The sequence below is a fragment of the Colobus angolensis genome, unplaced genomic scaffold, assembly GCF_000951035.1.
Source record: "Colobus angolensis palliatus isolate OR3802 unplaced genomic scaffold, Cang.pa_1.0 Scaffold154, whole genome shotgun sequence".
NCBI classification, from domain to species: Eukaryota; Metazoa; Chordata; class Mammalia; order Primates; family Cercopithecidae; genus Colobus; species Colobus angolensis.
The window spans coordinates 4,780,196-4,796,805 of record NW_012114644.1 but is presented as its reverse complement, the minus strand read 5'-3'; the positions used below and the strand labels follow the sequence as shown (position 1 = coordinate 4,796,805).

The window sequence follows — 16,610 nt, the reverse complement described above, 5'->3', positions numbered from 1 at the left end:
ATAATTGCTGAGTGAAAGGATGGATCTGGGGGAAGAGTGTTTTCCAAGTAGAGAGCCCATGTGTATAAAGACTTGAGGGGAAAAGTTGGTGAAGGGGAAAGAGTGAGGGGCAGAGAGATCCGAGAGCAGGGCCCACATCACAGGGCCTCACAGTCACTGCTAAGGAGTGTGGCTGTTATTTTTTATTATTTTTTAGTTTTTGAAACAGGGTCTTGCTCTGTCACCCAGGCTGGAGTGCAGTGGTGCAGTGCAGTGGTGCCATCTTGGCTCACTGCAACCTCAACCTCCTAGGCTCAAGTGATCCTCCCACCTCAGCTTTCCCAGTAACTGGGATTACAGGCACGCTCCACCATGCCTGGCTAATTTTTGCATTTTTTGTAGAGGCATGGTTTTGCCACATTGGCCAGGCTGGTCTTGAACTCCTCGGCTCATGCAAGCTACCTGCCTCGACCTCCCGAAGTGCTGAGGTTACAGGTGTGAGCCACCATGCCTGGCCTTGGCTGTTATTTTTATTGTGCTGCAAAGCCATTGAAAAGTTTTAAGCAAAGAATGTGCCATGATATTTTATTTTATTTATTTTATTGTGAGACAGAGTCTCACTCTGTAGCCCAGGCTGGAGTGTAGTGGCACCATCATTGCTCACTGCGACCTCCACCTCCTGGGTTCAAGCAATTCTTGTGCCTCAGCCACCCAAGTAGTGGGATTACAGGCATACACCACCATGCCCGGCTAATTTTTATATGTTTAATAGAGACAGCGTTTTGCCTTGTTGGCCATGCTGGTCTTGAACTCCTTGCCTCAAATGATCCATCTGCCTTGGCCCCCCGAAGTGCTGGGATTACAGGCATTAGCCACCATGCCCAGCCTGATCAATTTTTTTCTCCTTTTTATCGAGGTGAAATTTGTCACATAAAAATAACCACTTTAATGAGTGCAATTCAGTGGCGTTTAGTACATTCACAGTGTTGTGCAATCACTACTGCCATCCAGCTCCAAAACATTTTCATAACCTCCCAGAAAACTCATACCCATTAAGCAGTCGCTCCCCATTCCCTCCCCGCTACCCCAACCCCTGGCAACCACCCATCTTTCTGTCTCCATGGGTTTACCTATTGCAAATATTTCACGTAAATTGAATCATCCAATATGTGGGCTACATCCAATATATGGTCTTTCACCTGGCATGATGTTTCCAACTTTTCAAAGTTCATCCACATCATGGCATATGCCAGTACTGCATTCCCCCCACCTTTTTTTTTTTTGAAACAGAGTCTTGCTCTCTCGCCCAGGCTGGAGTACAGTGGTGTGATCTTGACTGACTGCTGCAGCCTCCGCCTCCTGAGTTCAAGCAATTTTCTCCTGCCTCAGCCTCCTGAGTAGCTGTGACTATGGGCGCACGCCACCACACCTGGCTAATTTTTGTATTTTTTAGTAGAGACAGGGTTTCACCATGTTGGCCAGGATGGTCTCGATCTCCTGACCTTGTGATCCACTCACCTTGGCCTCCCAAAGTGCTGGGCTTACATGCGTGAGCCACTGTGCCTGGCCTGCATTCCTTTTTACGGCTGAATAATATTCTACTGTGTGCATAGACCAGCGGTATCTAATTTTTAAATCATTTAAAAATGATTGCACTGGCTGCTGTCTCGAGGAACACCTTAGTGGGACAAGAGTAGAAACAGAATGGTCCATTTAGGAAGCTGTTGGAGGGAGTGGATGAGAGAAGATGTTGCCTTGGTTTGAGTGGCAGCTGTGTCAGGCATGCAGCCAGCTTGGATGTGCATAAGAGGAAGAGAGGAATTGGGGTGACTGTGGGGTTTGGCCAGGGCACCTGGCGAACGGCGAGGCCGGTTTCCACTCTAAGGAGGACATGGGAGGAGCAGTTTGCTGGGGCCGGGAAACGAGAGTTTTCTCTGAGATGCCTGCTTAAAATTCAAGTGAGGATATAAGGATTCCATTGTGTGGCTCAGCATGAATTATTTACCATATCCCATATTGATGGCTATTTGGATGGCTTCCAGTTTTGCTAGCATAACCAGTGTCATGATAAACTTGGCCTGTGGATTTGTAAGAGTGTTCCTGAGGGATACATTCCAAGAAGTGAAAGTGCTGGGTCAAAGGGTATGAATTTTTTCTAAGTGTATACTGCCAAATGGCTGTTCCAAAAGACTTCACCAATTTATATTCCTATCAAAAGTGCATGAGAATGTGAAATTTTCCACACTCTTGCTAACAGTCAGTGTCTTTAAAATAACAGTCTTTAACAGTCTTTAAAATAAAAGCTTTGCCCATCTCGAAGGCCAAATATAATATTATTGTTTTAGCCTAAACAGAATGTTACCTGGCCGCATACTAGTAATCCCATGTGGATGTACCATAATTTATTTAGCCATTTTTCATAACTAGTTGTTTCCAGGTGTTTTTATTGTTTGTGCTCTTATAAATAACCATTAACAAACATATTTTTTTATTTTTGAGATTGGGGTCTCACTCAGTTGCCCAGACTGGAGTGCCATGGTGCCATCACAGCTCACTGCAGCCTCAACCTCCCCAGGCTTAGGTGCTCCTTCCTCCTCAGCCTCCTGAGTAGCTAGGACTACAGGTGTGCACCACCATGCCTGGCTAATGGTTTTGTATTTTGTTGCCCAGGCTGGTCTTGAGTTCCTGGACTCAAGTGGTTCACCCATTTTGGCCTCCCAAAGTGCTAGGATTACAGGCATGGGTCGTTGCACCCGGCCAACAAGCATCTTTATGCACAAAAGCTTTGCCTGCATTGTAGCCTATTTTCTTAGGATTGGTTCTCTGAATAGAATAACCCGGTGGAAGAAGAAGACCCTTTTTGTGGTTTTTGTGATATTTTGTTGAATTATTTTCCAGAAAGACTACAACAGTTTCTATACAGGCTCCTCAGCATTGAGTGTTTTTATCAGCTTTTAGCTATTTAGACAACTCCCTGTCATTTTCATGGATGACATATCATTTTGATTTTTCCTGTTTTGACTGGTAGGCCACACAGTGGGGCTTATGTGGTCAAGTGATTGATGGAATCTGAACCCAGGTTAACTCAGAAGGGGCCTGATGGGGCCACGGTATCACTCTGTGTTTTCCCAGGTCCTGGTTGTATAACTGGAATAGACACACATGGTAGCTGGCAGAATCTGTCATTGGCGCACTGACACATGGAGTCAGGGCCATTATGGTAGAAAAAGCCACGTGGAAGCTCCTGAAACTCCCTGTCTTTCCCAGAATAGTAATTCAAAAGCAATTCTCTAACCTTTGTGGAAATTGTGGAGATTAGTGTCACCATTAACAGCTTGGAAGAAGCAGGGGTAGTGATCCCATCCCCATTCAGCTGGTCTGTTTGGCCTGTACAGAAGGCAGATGGATTTTGGAAGAATGACTTTGGATTATTGTCAACATGATCAGTGGTGACTCCAATTGCAGTTCCTGTCCCAAATGAAGTTTCTCTACTGGAGCAAGTCAGCACAGCCCTTGGCAGCTGGTGTGAGTTACTAACCTGGCAGATGCTTTTTTCTCCATACCAGTTTCCAAGGGCTACCAGAAGGCAAGGGTTCACATCTTCACAGTCTTGCTCAGTGTGACATCAATTTTCCCCCTTTCTGTCCTGATTTAGGCTGCAAAGAACTTGAACTCTACAGTCCACATAGCCTCACACTGGTCCCCTGCATTGACAACATTATGCTGATCAGATCTGATGAGCAGGAAGTAGTTGAGTAAGTGCAGTTGGCATTAAACATGGTGGATGGCAGTCTGGCAGGGTCCAGTCTGGATACAAAACAGCACCGGTTGCCAGGCGCAGTGGCTCACGCCTGTAATCCCAGCACTTTGGAAGGCTGAGGCAGGAGGACTGTTTGAGCTCAGGAGTTCAAGACCAGCCTGGGCAACATAGCAGGACCTTGTCTCTACTAAATATTAAAAAAAAAAATAGCTGGGCATGGTACATGCCTATAGTCACAGCTACTTGGAAGGCTGAGGTGGGAGGATCACTACAGCCTGGGAGTTCGAGACTACAGTGAGCTGTGATCACACTGCTGGATTCCAGTGTGGGTGACAGGGCAAGACCCTGTTTCAAAAACAAAAACAAAACCTGGGCTGGGCGCGATGGCTCACGCCTGTAATACCAGCACTTTGGGAGGCTGAGGTGGGTGGATCACCTGAGGTCAGGTGTTCGAGACCAGCCCGGCCAACACAGTGAAACCCCGTCTCTACTAAGAATACAAAAATCCCAGCTACTACATAGTAGCTGTAATCCCAGCTACTCAGGAAACTGAGGCACAAGAATCACTTGAACCCAGGAAGCGGAGGTTGCAGTGAGCCGAGATCGTGCCACTGCACTCTAGCCTGGGTGACAGCGAGACTCTGTCTCAAAAAAAAAACAAAAACAAAACAAAACCCAGCCTCATTTGCTTGAATAGAATCATATCAGTTATTTGAACAGACAGCATTTAGTATAAAGAATTGTTAACTAAATGTAAAATTGTTAACCAGCTAACTTAAAGGGTAAAAAGAAAATTAAGAGGTCATGGCAGTAGCAACGGCAGAAAGCAGCTACCACCCTTAGTCCTTTTTTTTTTTTTTGAGACGGAGTCTTGCTCTGTCGCCTGGTCTGGAGTGCAGTGGCCAGATCTCAGCTCAAGCTCCGCCTCCCGGGTTTACACCATTCTCTGCCTCAGCCTCCCGAGTAGCTGGGACTACAGGCGCCCACCACCTTGCCCGGCTAGATTTTTGTATTTTTTAGTAGAGACAGGGTTTCACTGTGTTAGCCAGGATGGTCTCGATCTCCTGACCTCATGATCCACCCGTCTCAGCCTCCCAAAGTGCTGGGATTACAGGCTTGAGCCACCGCGCCCAGCCCACCCTTAGTCCTTAAGGGACAAGGGGAAGAGTTTGAAAGGTGCAAACTTAGAAGCTCAGAGGAGGGGCCCCACAGAGCTGAGACTTAGACTGCTGAGGAGGGGTGCTGTTGGGTTGATGCTGTGACATTTGGTGGACTTTTTGGATTTTGGTGACAACTTGTACCACATTGGGATGTGCTACTTCAATCCATTTACTTTCCATACACCCCATAAAGCTTTCCATTTGGAGTGAGGTCCAGAGCGTCAGAGACTCTGCAGCCAGTCCAGGCTGTGTGCGAGCTGATCTGCCACCTGGGCCAGATGTAACCAGCAGATCCGGAGATTCACTCGCAAAGTGCTGATGGCAAATAGGAATGCTGTATGGAGCCTTGAGCAGGCACCAGTGGCTAGCTCATGGTGCAGACCTCTAGGGGTTTTTGTTTGCTTGTTTGTTTGTTTGTTTTGAGAAGAAGTCTTGCTCTTGTCCCCCAGGCTGGAGTGCAGTGGCACAATCTTGGCTCACTGCAACCTCAGCCTCCCGAGTAGCTGGGATTACAGGCGTCTGCCACTGCGCCTGGCTAATTTTTGTAGTTTTAGTAGAGACGGGGTTTCACCATGTTGGCTAAGCTGGTCTCAAACACCTATGCTCAGCTGATTCTTAAAAGCTTTTGTAGCAGCCAGGCGCAGTGGCTCACACCTGTAATCCCAGCACTGTGGGAGGCTGAAGTGGGCGGATCACAAGGTCAGGAGATCGAGACCATGCTGGCCAACATGCTGAAATGCCGTCTCTACTGAAAATACAAAAATTAGCTGGGCATGGTGGCACACACACACCTGTAGTCCCAGCTACTCAGAAGACTGAGGCAGGAGAATCGTGTGAACCTGGGAGGCGGAGATGCAGTGAGCCGAGATCATGCCACTGCACTCCAGCCCGGTGACAGAGCAAGACTCTGTCTCAAAAAAAAAAAGTTTTTGTAGAGATGGGGTCTCACTGTGTTGCCCAAGCTAGTCTTGAATTCCTGAGCTCAAGCAATCCTCCTTCTTTGGCCTCTCAAAATGCTGAGATTATAGGCATGAGCCACTGCACCAACCTAGCCAGCTTTTTCTGGCCAGAGTGTAAGTATTTTCAGCTTTAAGGCCTTACTGTCACAACTCCTCAGCTCTTCTGTTGTATGGAAAGTAGTCATGGACAATACAGTGGGCATGGCTGTGTTCCAATAAAACTTTATGTACAAAGGCAGGCAGATGGGCTGGACTTGGCCCAAGGGTCATAGCTTTCCCACCCCTCACTCAGGTGTCATGGAAGTATCATGGCAGGAAGTGGCCACATCTCTAGTTCTGAAGGAAGAAAGGGAAGAGCTGAAATTCTTGGAAACTTAGAGGAAGGGCTCCGTGGAACTGAAAGTCAGACCCTGGGAGAGGTGCTCGCAGCTGGCACTGGGTTCTGGAGAGAGGCTGGATGAGATGGGTTTGTAGATGTTGGATTCATCTGCTGCCAGGAGAAGAAACGATGCTGCCAGGGAGAGGGTGGAAGACGGCTGGAGTGGGAGAGGAGACCGGAAGGAGCAATCCCTCCTCCCTCCTCAGTCTGGCAGCCTCTCTGTAGCGCCCCCTATTGGCAGAGCCTGGCAGAGCGCAGCGGGCAAAGCAGGAATATGGTTTGCACAGAACAGGGTATACAGGATGGGTTGGGAGCTGAGGGACTATCACAAGTGCTTTGATTGGCTTTGGGCATTTAGATGACACCCCCCCCATCATTATGGATGACTTGTCATTCAAATTCTTCCTGATTTCATTTCAGAGATTAAATAACTGTGAGGGGGCCCATCAGGGTAGGGGCTAGAGGGTCAGGGTGGGGAAGTCATCTCTAAGAAATAGGTCTTTTACCGTACATGGTGGCTTACACTTGTAATCCTAGCACTTTGGGAAGCCGAGGTGGAAGGATTACTTGAGCCAAGGAGTTCAAGACCAGCCTGGGCAGCATAGTGAGACCCCCATCTCTACAAAAAATGAAAAAATTAGCCAGACGAGGTGGCACACATCTGTAGTCCCAGCTACTCAGGAGGTTGAGGTATAGGAGAATCGCTTGAGCCCAAGAGTTTGAGGCTGCAGTGAACCATTTTCACACCACTGCACTCCAACCTGAGTGACAGAGCAAAACTCTGTTTCAAAAACAAAAGCAAATAAATAAGCCTTTCTTTTAGAAATGAAAAGTGAGTAGGAGGAGGGAAGGGGGCTCCAAAGACTCTAGAAGGAGCCTAGGAGGAACTTGTAGCATTTAGGATCCTTCCATCCCACCTTCAGATGAAACCCAAATCTCACCATCTCTCTCCACCACCACTGCTGCCACTCAGTCCCGCCCCCAGCACCACCATGGGCATCTGCGGTTGGCTCCCTGGTTCCCACATCCACTCTTGTGCCTGTGGTCTGATAATGTCACCCTCTGTTCACACCTTCCTATATGACATCCTCATGCAATGTCTTCCGTTGCCTAAGGTGCAGAATCCAGTTCCCTTACTGTGGCCCGCAAGGCCCTGCCAGGCTCTGGGCCCCACTCTGCTGCCTTCCCTGCCCCTTCTATTCTGCTCCAGCCTTGCTGGATGCTGCAAGTCTCTTCCCACCTCAGGGACTGAACCCACTGATCCCTCAGCTTGGAATATTCCCCCTAGGTCTTCTCCTGCCTTTTCTGTACTTCCTTCATGTTGCTATTCAAATAAGACCCCCCCTTATTTGAATGGGGGGAGCAGATCTAAAACGTCATCTTCCCCCAGTCTCTCTCTTGCTGCCTGCTTGATTTTTCATCACAGCACTTGTCGCTACCTGACATTGTACGTTTCTATTCACCGCTGTATCCCCAAAGCTAGGATTGTGCTGGGCTAGTGGAGGGTGCTCTCCAAATATTTGTCAAGCAGGTAAATAAATGAAAGAATGAACAAATGGAAAGGGCAGTGTGGCTGCAATGTGGGACACAGGGCAAGATGGTAGGGGGTGAGGCTGTGGGGGTTGGATGGTGCAGGACGTTTTGGGGCCAGGTGTAAGGCAGGGTGTCATAAGGGGAAGAGGTGTGGAGCACAGTCTTATTGGGGTGATAGGTGTGGTTAGGGCCTCGTCGGGTTGGGTAGGGTGTTTGGATGGCAGTTTAAGAACAAGATGGGGTGTGGTGGCTCATGCCTGTAATCCCAGCACTTTGGGAGGCTGAGGCAGGTGGATCGCCTGAGGTCAGGAGTTCAAGACCAGCCTGGGCAACATGGCAAAACCCTGTCTCTACTAAAATACAAAAATTAGCTGGGCATGGTAGTATTCACCTGTAATCCCAGCTACTCAGGAGGCTGAGGCAGGATAATTGCTTGAGCCTGGGAGGTTGCACTGAACCAAGATTGTACCCCTGCACTCCAGCCTGGGTGATAAGACTCCGTCTCAAAAACAAATAATAATAATAATAATAATAACAACAACAAAAAATAGGGCCAGGCGCAGTGGCTCATGCCTGTAATCCCAGCACTTTGGGAGGCTGAGGCAGGCGGATTACCTGAGGTCAGGAGTTTGAGACCAACCTGGCCATCGTGGTGAAACCCCATCTCTACTAAAAATAAAAAATTAGCTAGGCATGGTGGCACACGCCTGTAGTCCCAGCTACTCGGGAGGCTGAGGCAGGGGAATCCCTGAAACCCAGGAGGCAGAGATTGGGCTACAGAGCAAGACTTGGTCTCAAAAATAATAATAGTAATAATAAAAAGAACAAGGCGCCATGTCTCATACCTGTAATCCAAGCGCTTTGACCGAGGCAGGAGGATCACTTGAGCCCAGCAGTTCGAGACCAGCCTGGAGAACATAGCCAGATCCTGGTCTTTCTTTTTTTTTGTTTGAGACGGAGTCTGGCTCTGTCCCCCTGACTGGAGTGCAGTGGCGCGATCTCGGATCACTGCAAGCTCCGTCTCCCAGGATCATGCCATTCTCCTGCCTCAGCCTCCTGAATAGCTGGGACTACAGGCACCTGCCACTGCGCCCGGCTAATTTTTTGTATTTTTAGTAGAGACGGGGTTGCACTGTGGTCTCAATCTCCTGACCTTGTGATCCGCCCACCTCGGCCTCCCAAAGTGCTGGGATTACAGGCGTGAGCCACAGCGCCCGGCCCAGATCCTGGTCTTTCTAAGAAATAAAATTAGTCAGGCGTAGTGGCTCGCACCTGTAGTCCCAGCTACTCAGGAGGCTGACGTGGGAGGATCACTTGAGGAGTTCAAGGCTGCAGTGACTTATGATTGCACCACTGCATTCCAGCCTGGTTAACAAAGTGAGACAGTGTCCCTAAAAATAAAAATATGAACAAGCAGAGTCATTGCAGAGTTTATTTATGTATTTTTAGTTTTAGTAAAGATGGGGTCTTGCTACATTACCTAGGCTGGTCTTGGACTCTTGGCTCAAGCATTCCTCCTGACTCGGCTTCCCAAAGTGCTGGGTTAACAGGCATGAGCCACACTGTGCCCGGCCCATTGCAGAATCTAAGCAGGGGAATACTGTGACCAGACTGTCATATGTTGGGATCTCTGGGGCTGCAGGCTGTGTGTCCTGGGAGGCAGAGAGACCAGCTATTCAGTCAGAGATGGTGGCGTGGGCGGGTATGAGTGGCAGAGGCAGAGGGCAGTGACTCTGTTCCAGAGGTGTTTAGGGGTCAAAATCGGGGGGCTTGAGGATGGATGCAGTGAGGGGTGAGGGAGAGGCTATGTACAGGACAACCCCCAGCGCTTCTGCCTGGGATGGTGCTGGATGGAAGATTGGATGTGGAGCAGTGTCAGGGAGAGGTGGAGGCTGCTGCTGCCACCATATTGGCCAGGGGTTCAAGGACTCACTGACTCCTCCCATCAGTAAGCCCTCATTTCTTGAACTCCCTGGGATCCAGGGAGGAGTCACCCACCTAGGCCTGACCTCAGGCATCCCCAGCTATGGAGGGACCAGGGCTGCAGGCAGATAAAGCCCCTAGGCGGGGAGTGGTTCCGAATCCAGGGGTCAACTGTGGCAAGAGGCTTAGTCTCTGTGCCTCAGTTTCTTCATGTGTAGAATGGTAGAAATGGAGGTCCCTCTGCATTGGGTTGCTCTGGGGACCAAACAGGCTACTCAGGGGAAAACCCTGGGACAGTGGCTGCACGGGGTAAGTGCTGTGTGCGTGCGAGTGCCTGACTACGTGAGGTTTTACTGTGGTACCAGGGAAGAAGAGGTCTCTGCATCTGCGAGGGCCCCAGAGGAAGCAGCAACATTCCTGGGTTTCAGCGGAGGAGGATGGGACATGAGACACAGCAGATCCTGCTCTAAGCTGACCCCTGAGCAGTGCCAGAAACACATGACATGTCCAACTGGCCTTGCTTCTGAAATGTTTGTGGTTTAGCGGTACAGGCAGAGAAGAAACAGATATTTTCCAAATTGAGCGATGTGTTGAGATCAAGTGGTGTCCAGGGAGTAGGGGTCCATGAATGGCATCCCAGAGGAGCGAAGGCATGAGGGGCCCTGGAGGGATGGATAGGATCCAGCTCTACAGGGTGGACAGGTGCCTCAGACAGAGCCAGAAAGAAGCTGGCATGAGAGAGAGGGGTGGCGAATGGCCCAGGAATGTGGTGGGGGAGCCATCGGCTGCCTGGAATGCCAGTCAGAGAGGCTGTACTCGGTCAAACCCAAGCAGGATCTGTTGGGAACCTGCCATCTGTGGGCTCTGGGCTGCCCCACTGAGCCAGACAGGCAAGGAACCTGTAATGGAGTGAAGACAGCCTATTACCAAGCATCTGAGCAAGGCCATCTCCAGTCGTGCTAAGAACAGGGTGATGGGGCCTGGCGTGGTGCTCATGACTGTCATCCCAACACTTTGGGAGGCTGAGGTGGGCAGGTCACCTGAGGTCAGGAGTTCGAGACCAGCCTGACCAATTCGGTGAAACCCCATCTCTACAAAATATACAAAAATTAGCTAGGCATGGTGGCATGCCCCTGTAATCCCAGCTGCTCGGGAGGCTGAGGCAGGAGAATCACTTGAACCCAGGAGACAGAAGTTGCAGTGACCTGAGATTGCGCCTTTGCACTCCAGCCTGGGTGACAGAGCAAGAATCCATCTTAAAAAAAAAAAAAAAAAGGGCCTGGGGAATGTGAGAGGACCCTAGGGTAGGAGTGAGGTGGGGTCTGGAGGCTGCTTTGGGGAGGGCTGAAGGGGTGGGTGTGATGGGAGCCTGGAATGGGGAAGAAGAGCTTGGGGGAGAGCATGTGCAAAGGCACTGAGGCGGGCATGAGCCTGCTGTGTTGAGGAAAGAACAGGCCATCGTGGCTGGAGCAGAGCTGGCAAGACAGAAGATATGAGGGGAGGTTGGCAGGGCAGCTGAGCCCCAGGTTGCCAGGGCCTCTTGGCCATGAGAGGGTTTTGTCTTAGGTGCTGGGGGAAGCCATGACAGGTTTTAAACAGGAGACTGTCCCCTTGGCTTGTATGTGAGGAATGGACTGGGAGGTTATGAGTGGCGACAGGGGGCGCCAGGGAGGCGGCCAGTGCTGTAGTCAGGAGTGAAGTACCAGTGGCCCAGGCCCAGGCGGTAGAGTTGTAGAGAAATGGACAGATCCGAGGAGTGTTTCAGGAGCAGAGCCACTGTCCTTGCCCGGCCCAGCAAGAGGCAGGTCTGGCAGTCTGGCCTGAGGCATGGCCCCAGGAGTGAGTGAGGAGAAGGCCAGTGTGGGAACAAAGGACGGGGGGCTCTTAGGCTTTCAGGAGGAAGTGGGATCTTGAGTGTTTGGCCCCAGGACTGGAGCCCACCTGAAAGGCCGTTGCTTCCTCCTCTCTGAAATGAGGATGTGGCCACCAAGCAGGGCCTTGCTGGGACAGACCCCCAGTGGGTGCTTAAAATAATTAGAGTCCTGTATTAGCTGTGATGATTCCCACGACGACTAATGTATTAGTCATAAAAGTGGCAAGTGTACGAGAAAGGGGAGAGAAGTTCCCTATGCTCAATACCCGGGAATTCCCAGAGAGATTCTCCAAATCTACATTCTGGGCCCCTGCCACACTGCCGCCTCTGGATGATGCTTCAGGGCTGTGCTGTCTCACTCTGCTCCTCGGTTATATTGAGGCTGGTGCCATCTCTCCTGTACCTGGCTTTAGCTGTTTAGCCTGGGCCATCTCCCTCTCTGCTTGGGGTCATCATTGGGGTCTGTGTCCTTTCTCCCCAACCCTGGATTTCACGGTGGGCCTGTCTGCTCTCTCTTTGACCGTGGATTTTGTTTTTAGCCTGTGTCACCTCTCTCTACCTCGTGGTTATCTTTTGTGCCTGTGCCATCTCTCACCGACCTTGGGTTTGTATCTGGGTCCTGTGCCATCTATTTCTGACTCCAGGTGAAGTTTTGGGCCTGGGCCACCTCTCCTTCATCCAGGATTGTGCTTTGGTACTGGTGTCATCTCCTGACCAGGATGCTGTTTGGGGCTTGTGCCCTATCTCCCTGACTATACACTGGGCCGGGGCCTGGGTTATGTCTCCACTGGCTGTGGACACATGCTGACCTGCACCCTTCCTCCCCACCTGGGGTCATTTCTGGGCCCTGCATCCTCTCTCCCTGCTCTGTGTTCTGTCTGGGCCTGTATTATCTCGAGTTCTGCCAGTCTCAGCCCCTTCAGGACCTTGGCTCTTTTATGGCCCTAGGGAGAAGTTGCTGCTTGAATTTGAGTCTGAGGAGACTCCCCATCCCCAGCCCTTGATGCTGGGGCACAGTTGAGGCCTAGGGTATGGAGTCATTGTGCCTGGAGATGTGAGATGATGAGGATGGATATGTGATGAGAGTCCGATTTCAGGCCCAAGGTGGACTCCTGGAGTCAGTCCAGGCTCCTGGCCCCTTCTGCTCCCTACCTCTCTCTCTCTCACCTCCCTCAGTTGCTCACTCTCCATGCATTTCTCTCTAACTGTCCACTTCTGTCTTCCCCTCTGCCCCCCTCCGCCCCCGCCCGGCTTTCCCTCCAGCAGAAGGCAGACCTGGCTGTGGCCGCCTTCACCATCACAGCTGAGCGGGAGAAGGTCATCGACTTTTCCAAGCCCTTCATGACCCTGGGGATCAGCATCCTCTACCGAGTGCACATGGTATGGTTCCCCTGGAGACCATGGGCTGCTTGCCTGGCATGGAGGCTCCGAGGCTGTGAGTGGGAGCCAGACTCCCCCAGGACCTCAAATGGGCCGGTCAGGCTCCCAAGTCCCTGGTGGGGCAGAGGCTGGGTGTGAGGCTCAGGCCAGGGGTGGCTCCGGGTCTCACTCCCTCTCCCCACAGGGCCGCAAGCCTGGCTACTTCTCCTTCCTGGACCCCTTCTCCCCTGCCGTGTGGCTCTTCATGCTTCTTGCCTACTTGGCTGTCAGCTGTGTCTTGTTTCTGGCTGCCAGGTGAGTCTACTGCCTACTGGGAAGGAAGGGGCTGGAGGAGGCACGAGCCGGGGCCTCTGGGACTGACCTGCCCCTTCACTCTCGGAACTGTCCTTGGCCTCCCCTTTGGGGCCTTGGATTCCCTGCACCCTCCTTTCTCAATTTTGTACCCTGTGTCTGAGTCTCAGTCTTCCCCTTGTGGCTCTGACTGTGCTCTGTGATTTTGTGTTCAGGTCTCTCCCCTTCCCTCCTCTCCCCTTTTTACCTCCTCCTTTCTCTATTTCTCTCTGTGCATCTCTGTGTCTGTCTCTGCCTCTTCTGTCTCCATCTCTGTGCATCTCTCTCTGCCTCTTCTCTGTGTGTCTCTGTCCATCTCACTCCTTTTTCCATCTCTCCCCCTTTTCTTCTGATCACCGTGACTTCATCTTTTTCCTTTGCTTCTCTCCTTTTCCTCCCCACCTGGGCCCTGGGCTCCATCCACCTGCTGCACGTCTCTCCACAGGCTGAGCCCCTATGAGTGGTATAACCCTCACCCATGCCTGCGCGCACGCCCCCACATCCTGGAGAACCAGTACACGCTGGGCAACAGCCTGTGGTTTCCCGTGGGGGGCTTCATGCAGCAGGGCTCGGAGATCATGCCCCGGGCACTATCCACGCGCTGTGTCAGCGGAGTCTGGTGAGAAGCTTTCTATCTGCCTCTGCCCGGGGTGGGGGAGGGACCCATCTGAGGCCTGGGTGGGGTTGGGGCTGTGGCATCTCCTGGCAGATTTGATTCCTCATTTTCCCCTGCAAAGCTGAAAGATGAGGAATGGGGTGGGGAGAGCTGAGCTCCAGCTCTGCTGCTCACTAGCTGTGTGAGCTTGGCCAGGCCGCACCCCTCCCCTTGTCTCAGTGACCTTCCCTGAAAGATGGGGAGAAAGATGCCCACGTCTCAGGGTTGTGAGGATTCAGTGAGGCTACTATGGAAGAGTGCTCTGTGAGCCCTACAGCCTTGTGTGGGCAGGAGGGGTACAATTGTAACAGGATCAGTGTCACTGTCTTGGACGTTGCCCTGGTCATCACAGGGACATAGAATCTCCAAGCCAGGACAGCCGTCACTGCCTAGATGTTTTCTCAAAGTCCCACAGGGACCCAGTATCTCAGACAGAACTTCTTTGCCCCCGTCCCAAGCCCCAAGAAACTACATGTCAGACGGCAAACACCCACAGCTTGTGGTGTCTGGCCCACAGGTTTGATATTGTTGTTGCTGTTGTTGTTATTTTGAGATTCTCCCTCTGTCACCCAGGCTGGAGTGTGGTGGCACAATCTTGGCTCACTGTAGCCTCCACCTCCTAGGTTCAAGCGATTCTTTTTTTTTTTTTTTTTTGAGACAGAGCCTCGCTTTGTTGCCAGGCTGGAGTGCAGTGGCGTGATCTTGGCTCACTGCAACCTCTACCTCCCGAGTTCAAGAGATTTCCCTGCCTCAGCCTCCTGAGTAGCTGGGACTACAGGCGTGCACTACCACACTCAGCTAGCTTTTTGTATTTTAGTAGAGACAGGGGTTTCACGATGTTGGCCAGGATGGTCTCGAACTCCTGACCTCGCGATCCACCTGCCTTGGCCTCCCAAAGTGTTGGAATTACAGGCGTGAGCCACCGCGCCTGGCACACCTGGCTAATTTTTGTATTTTTAGTAGAGACAGGGTTTCACCATGTTGGCCAGGCTGGTCTTGAACTCCTGACATCAAGTGATCTGCCCGCCTCGGCCTCCCAAAGTGCTGGGATCACAGGTATGAGCTACCGTGCCCAGCCTTGGCCCACGGTTTTAAGAAACTGGGAATTGAATGCCAACACTTGGAGCACATTCACTCACAAATTTAGATTTCTTGCTTTCCTTGAAAATCTGGGAGATCTGGCAGCGCTTGGCTGGCATTCCTGCCTGGTGTCACCGTCTGCTCCCATCCACCCCCGTTCCCACTGCCCACTGCAGTCGCCTGCTGGCCTGGCTTCCGTAAGCATCCACGTTTGCTACCCTGGGCTTTAAATAGCAGCTGGACTTGGTTGCTGTTCCTGCAATTCTTCTCACCTCCTGTTCCTCACAAGAACCATGGAGAGCCGAGGAGAATGCTTGGAACAGGGAATATGCTCCCTGTTTATGGATTAGGAGACTGAGACCCAGAGAGAAGGAATAGCTTGCTAAAGACTGTGTAGTCAGCTAGAGGCAGGGCCGGGCTGGGGCCAGGACCAGGCTCCTTCCCCCATGCCAGTGGGCCCTCAGCACTGTCCAAGCTCAGCCTAGCCCTCAAGGCCCTTGGGAGCCTCTCCAGGGCAACCCCAGGTATCTGGCCTTCTTGAGGAACACTTCTTCCTCACCTCCCCACCACAGAATTCACTCACCCATGGTCATTCTTTTACAGGAAAAGGATCTCGATCCAGATCCCAAGAGAGGGGTCTTGGATCTCTCACAAGGAAAAATTCAGGGCGAGTCCATAAAGTGAAAGCATGTTTATTAAGAAAGTAAAGGAATAAAAGAATGGCTACTCCAGTTGCTTGAACTCAGGAGGCGGAGGTTGTAGTGAGCTGAGATCTCACCACTGCACTCCAGCCTGGGTGACCAAGCAAGACTCTGTCTCAAAAAATATATAAATAAATAAATAAAAGAATGACTACTCCATAGACAGAGCAGCCCCGAGGGCTGCTGGTTGCCCATTTTCATAGTTATTTCTTGATGACATGCTAAACAAGGGGTGGATTATTCATGCCTCCCCCTTTTAGACCATATAGCATAACTTCCTGACATTGCCATGGCATTTGTAAACTGTCATGGCTTCAGTGGGAGTGTAGCAGTGAGGACGACCGGAGGTCACTCTCGTGGCCATCTTAGTTTTGGTGGGTTTTAGCTGGCTTCTTTACTGCAACCCCTTTTATCAGCAAGGTCTTTATGACCTGTATCTTGTGCCAACCTCCTGTCTCATCCTGTGACTTAGAATGCCTTAACTGTCTGGGAATGTAGCCCAGTAGGTTTCAGCCTCATTTTACTCAGTTCCTATTCAAGATGGAGTTGCTCTGGTTCACATGCCTCTAAAAATTTCACGGATGCCTGTTGAGCCTGTCCATGTGCCACGCACTCAGGTGAGGAATCAGCCCCATCTCTGCCCTGGAGAGGCAGAGGAGCTGATAATAAACAAGTAAACAGATAAATCAACACTGGACATCCTATTTTATTCAAAGAATAGGTCCCAAAGATATTATCTAATTTGTGCCTTTTTCAATTCAAGACTAACCTTAATAGGTGGCAGTTTTTTCCCTTCTCCTAAGTGGAATTAACTGCGGTATGGCAGGCATTAGCAATTCACTTGGTCCACTGGCTTGGACACTTACAAGTCTTGATGGTTTTTTTTTTTTTTTTTTTT

The 16,610-nt window shown here is 50.9% G+C and overlaps 1 protein-coding gene across 1 annotated transcript in view; it reads left to right on the top strand.

Annotated features, from left to right (window-relative positions):
- The window catches only part of GRIK5 (glutamate receptor, ionotropic, kainate 5), a 79,438-nt gene that overhangs the window by 36,925 nt on the left and 25,903 nt on the right, over positions 1-16,610 (top strand). The window contains 3 exon segments of the mRNA XM_011936566.1: positions 12,833-12,946; positions 13,131-13,240; positions 13,722-13,895. Coding sequence (XP_011791956.1) covers positions 12,833-12,946; positions 13,131-13,240; positions 13,722-13,895 — 398 coding nt within the window.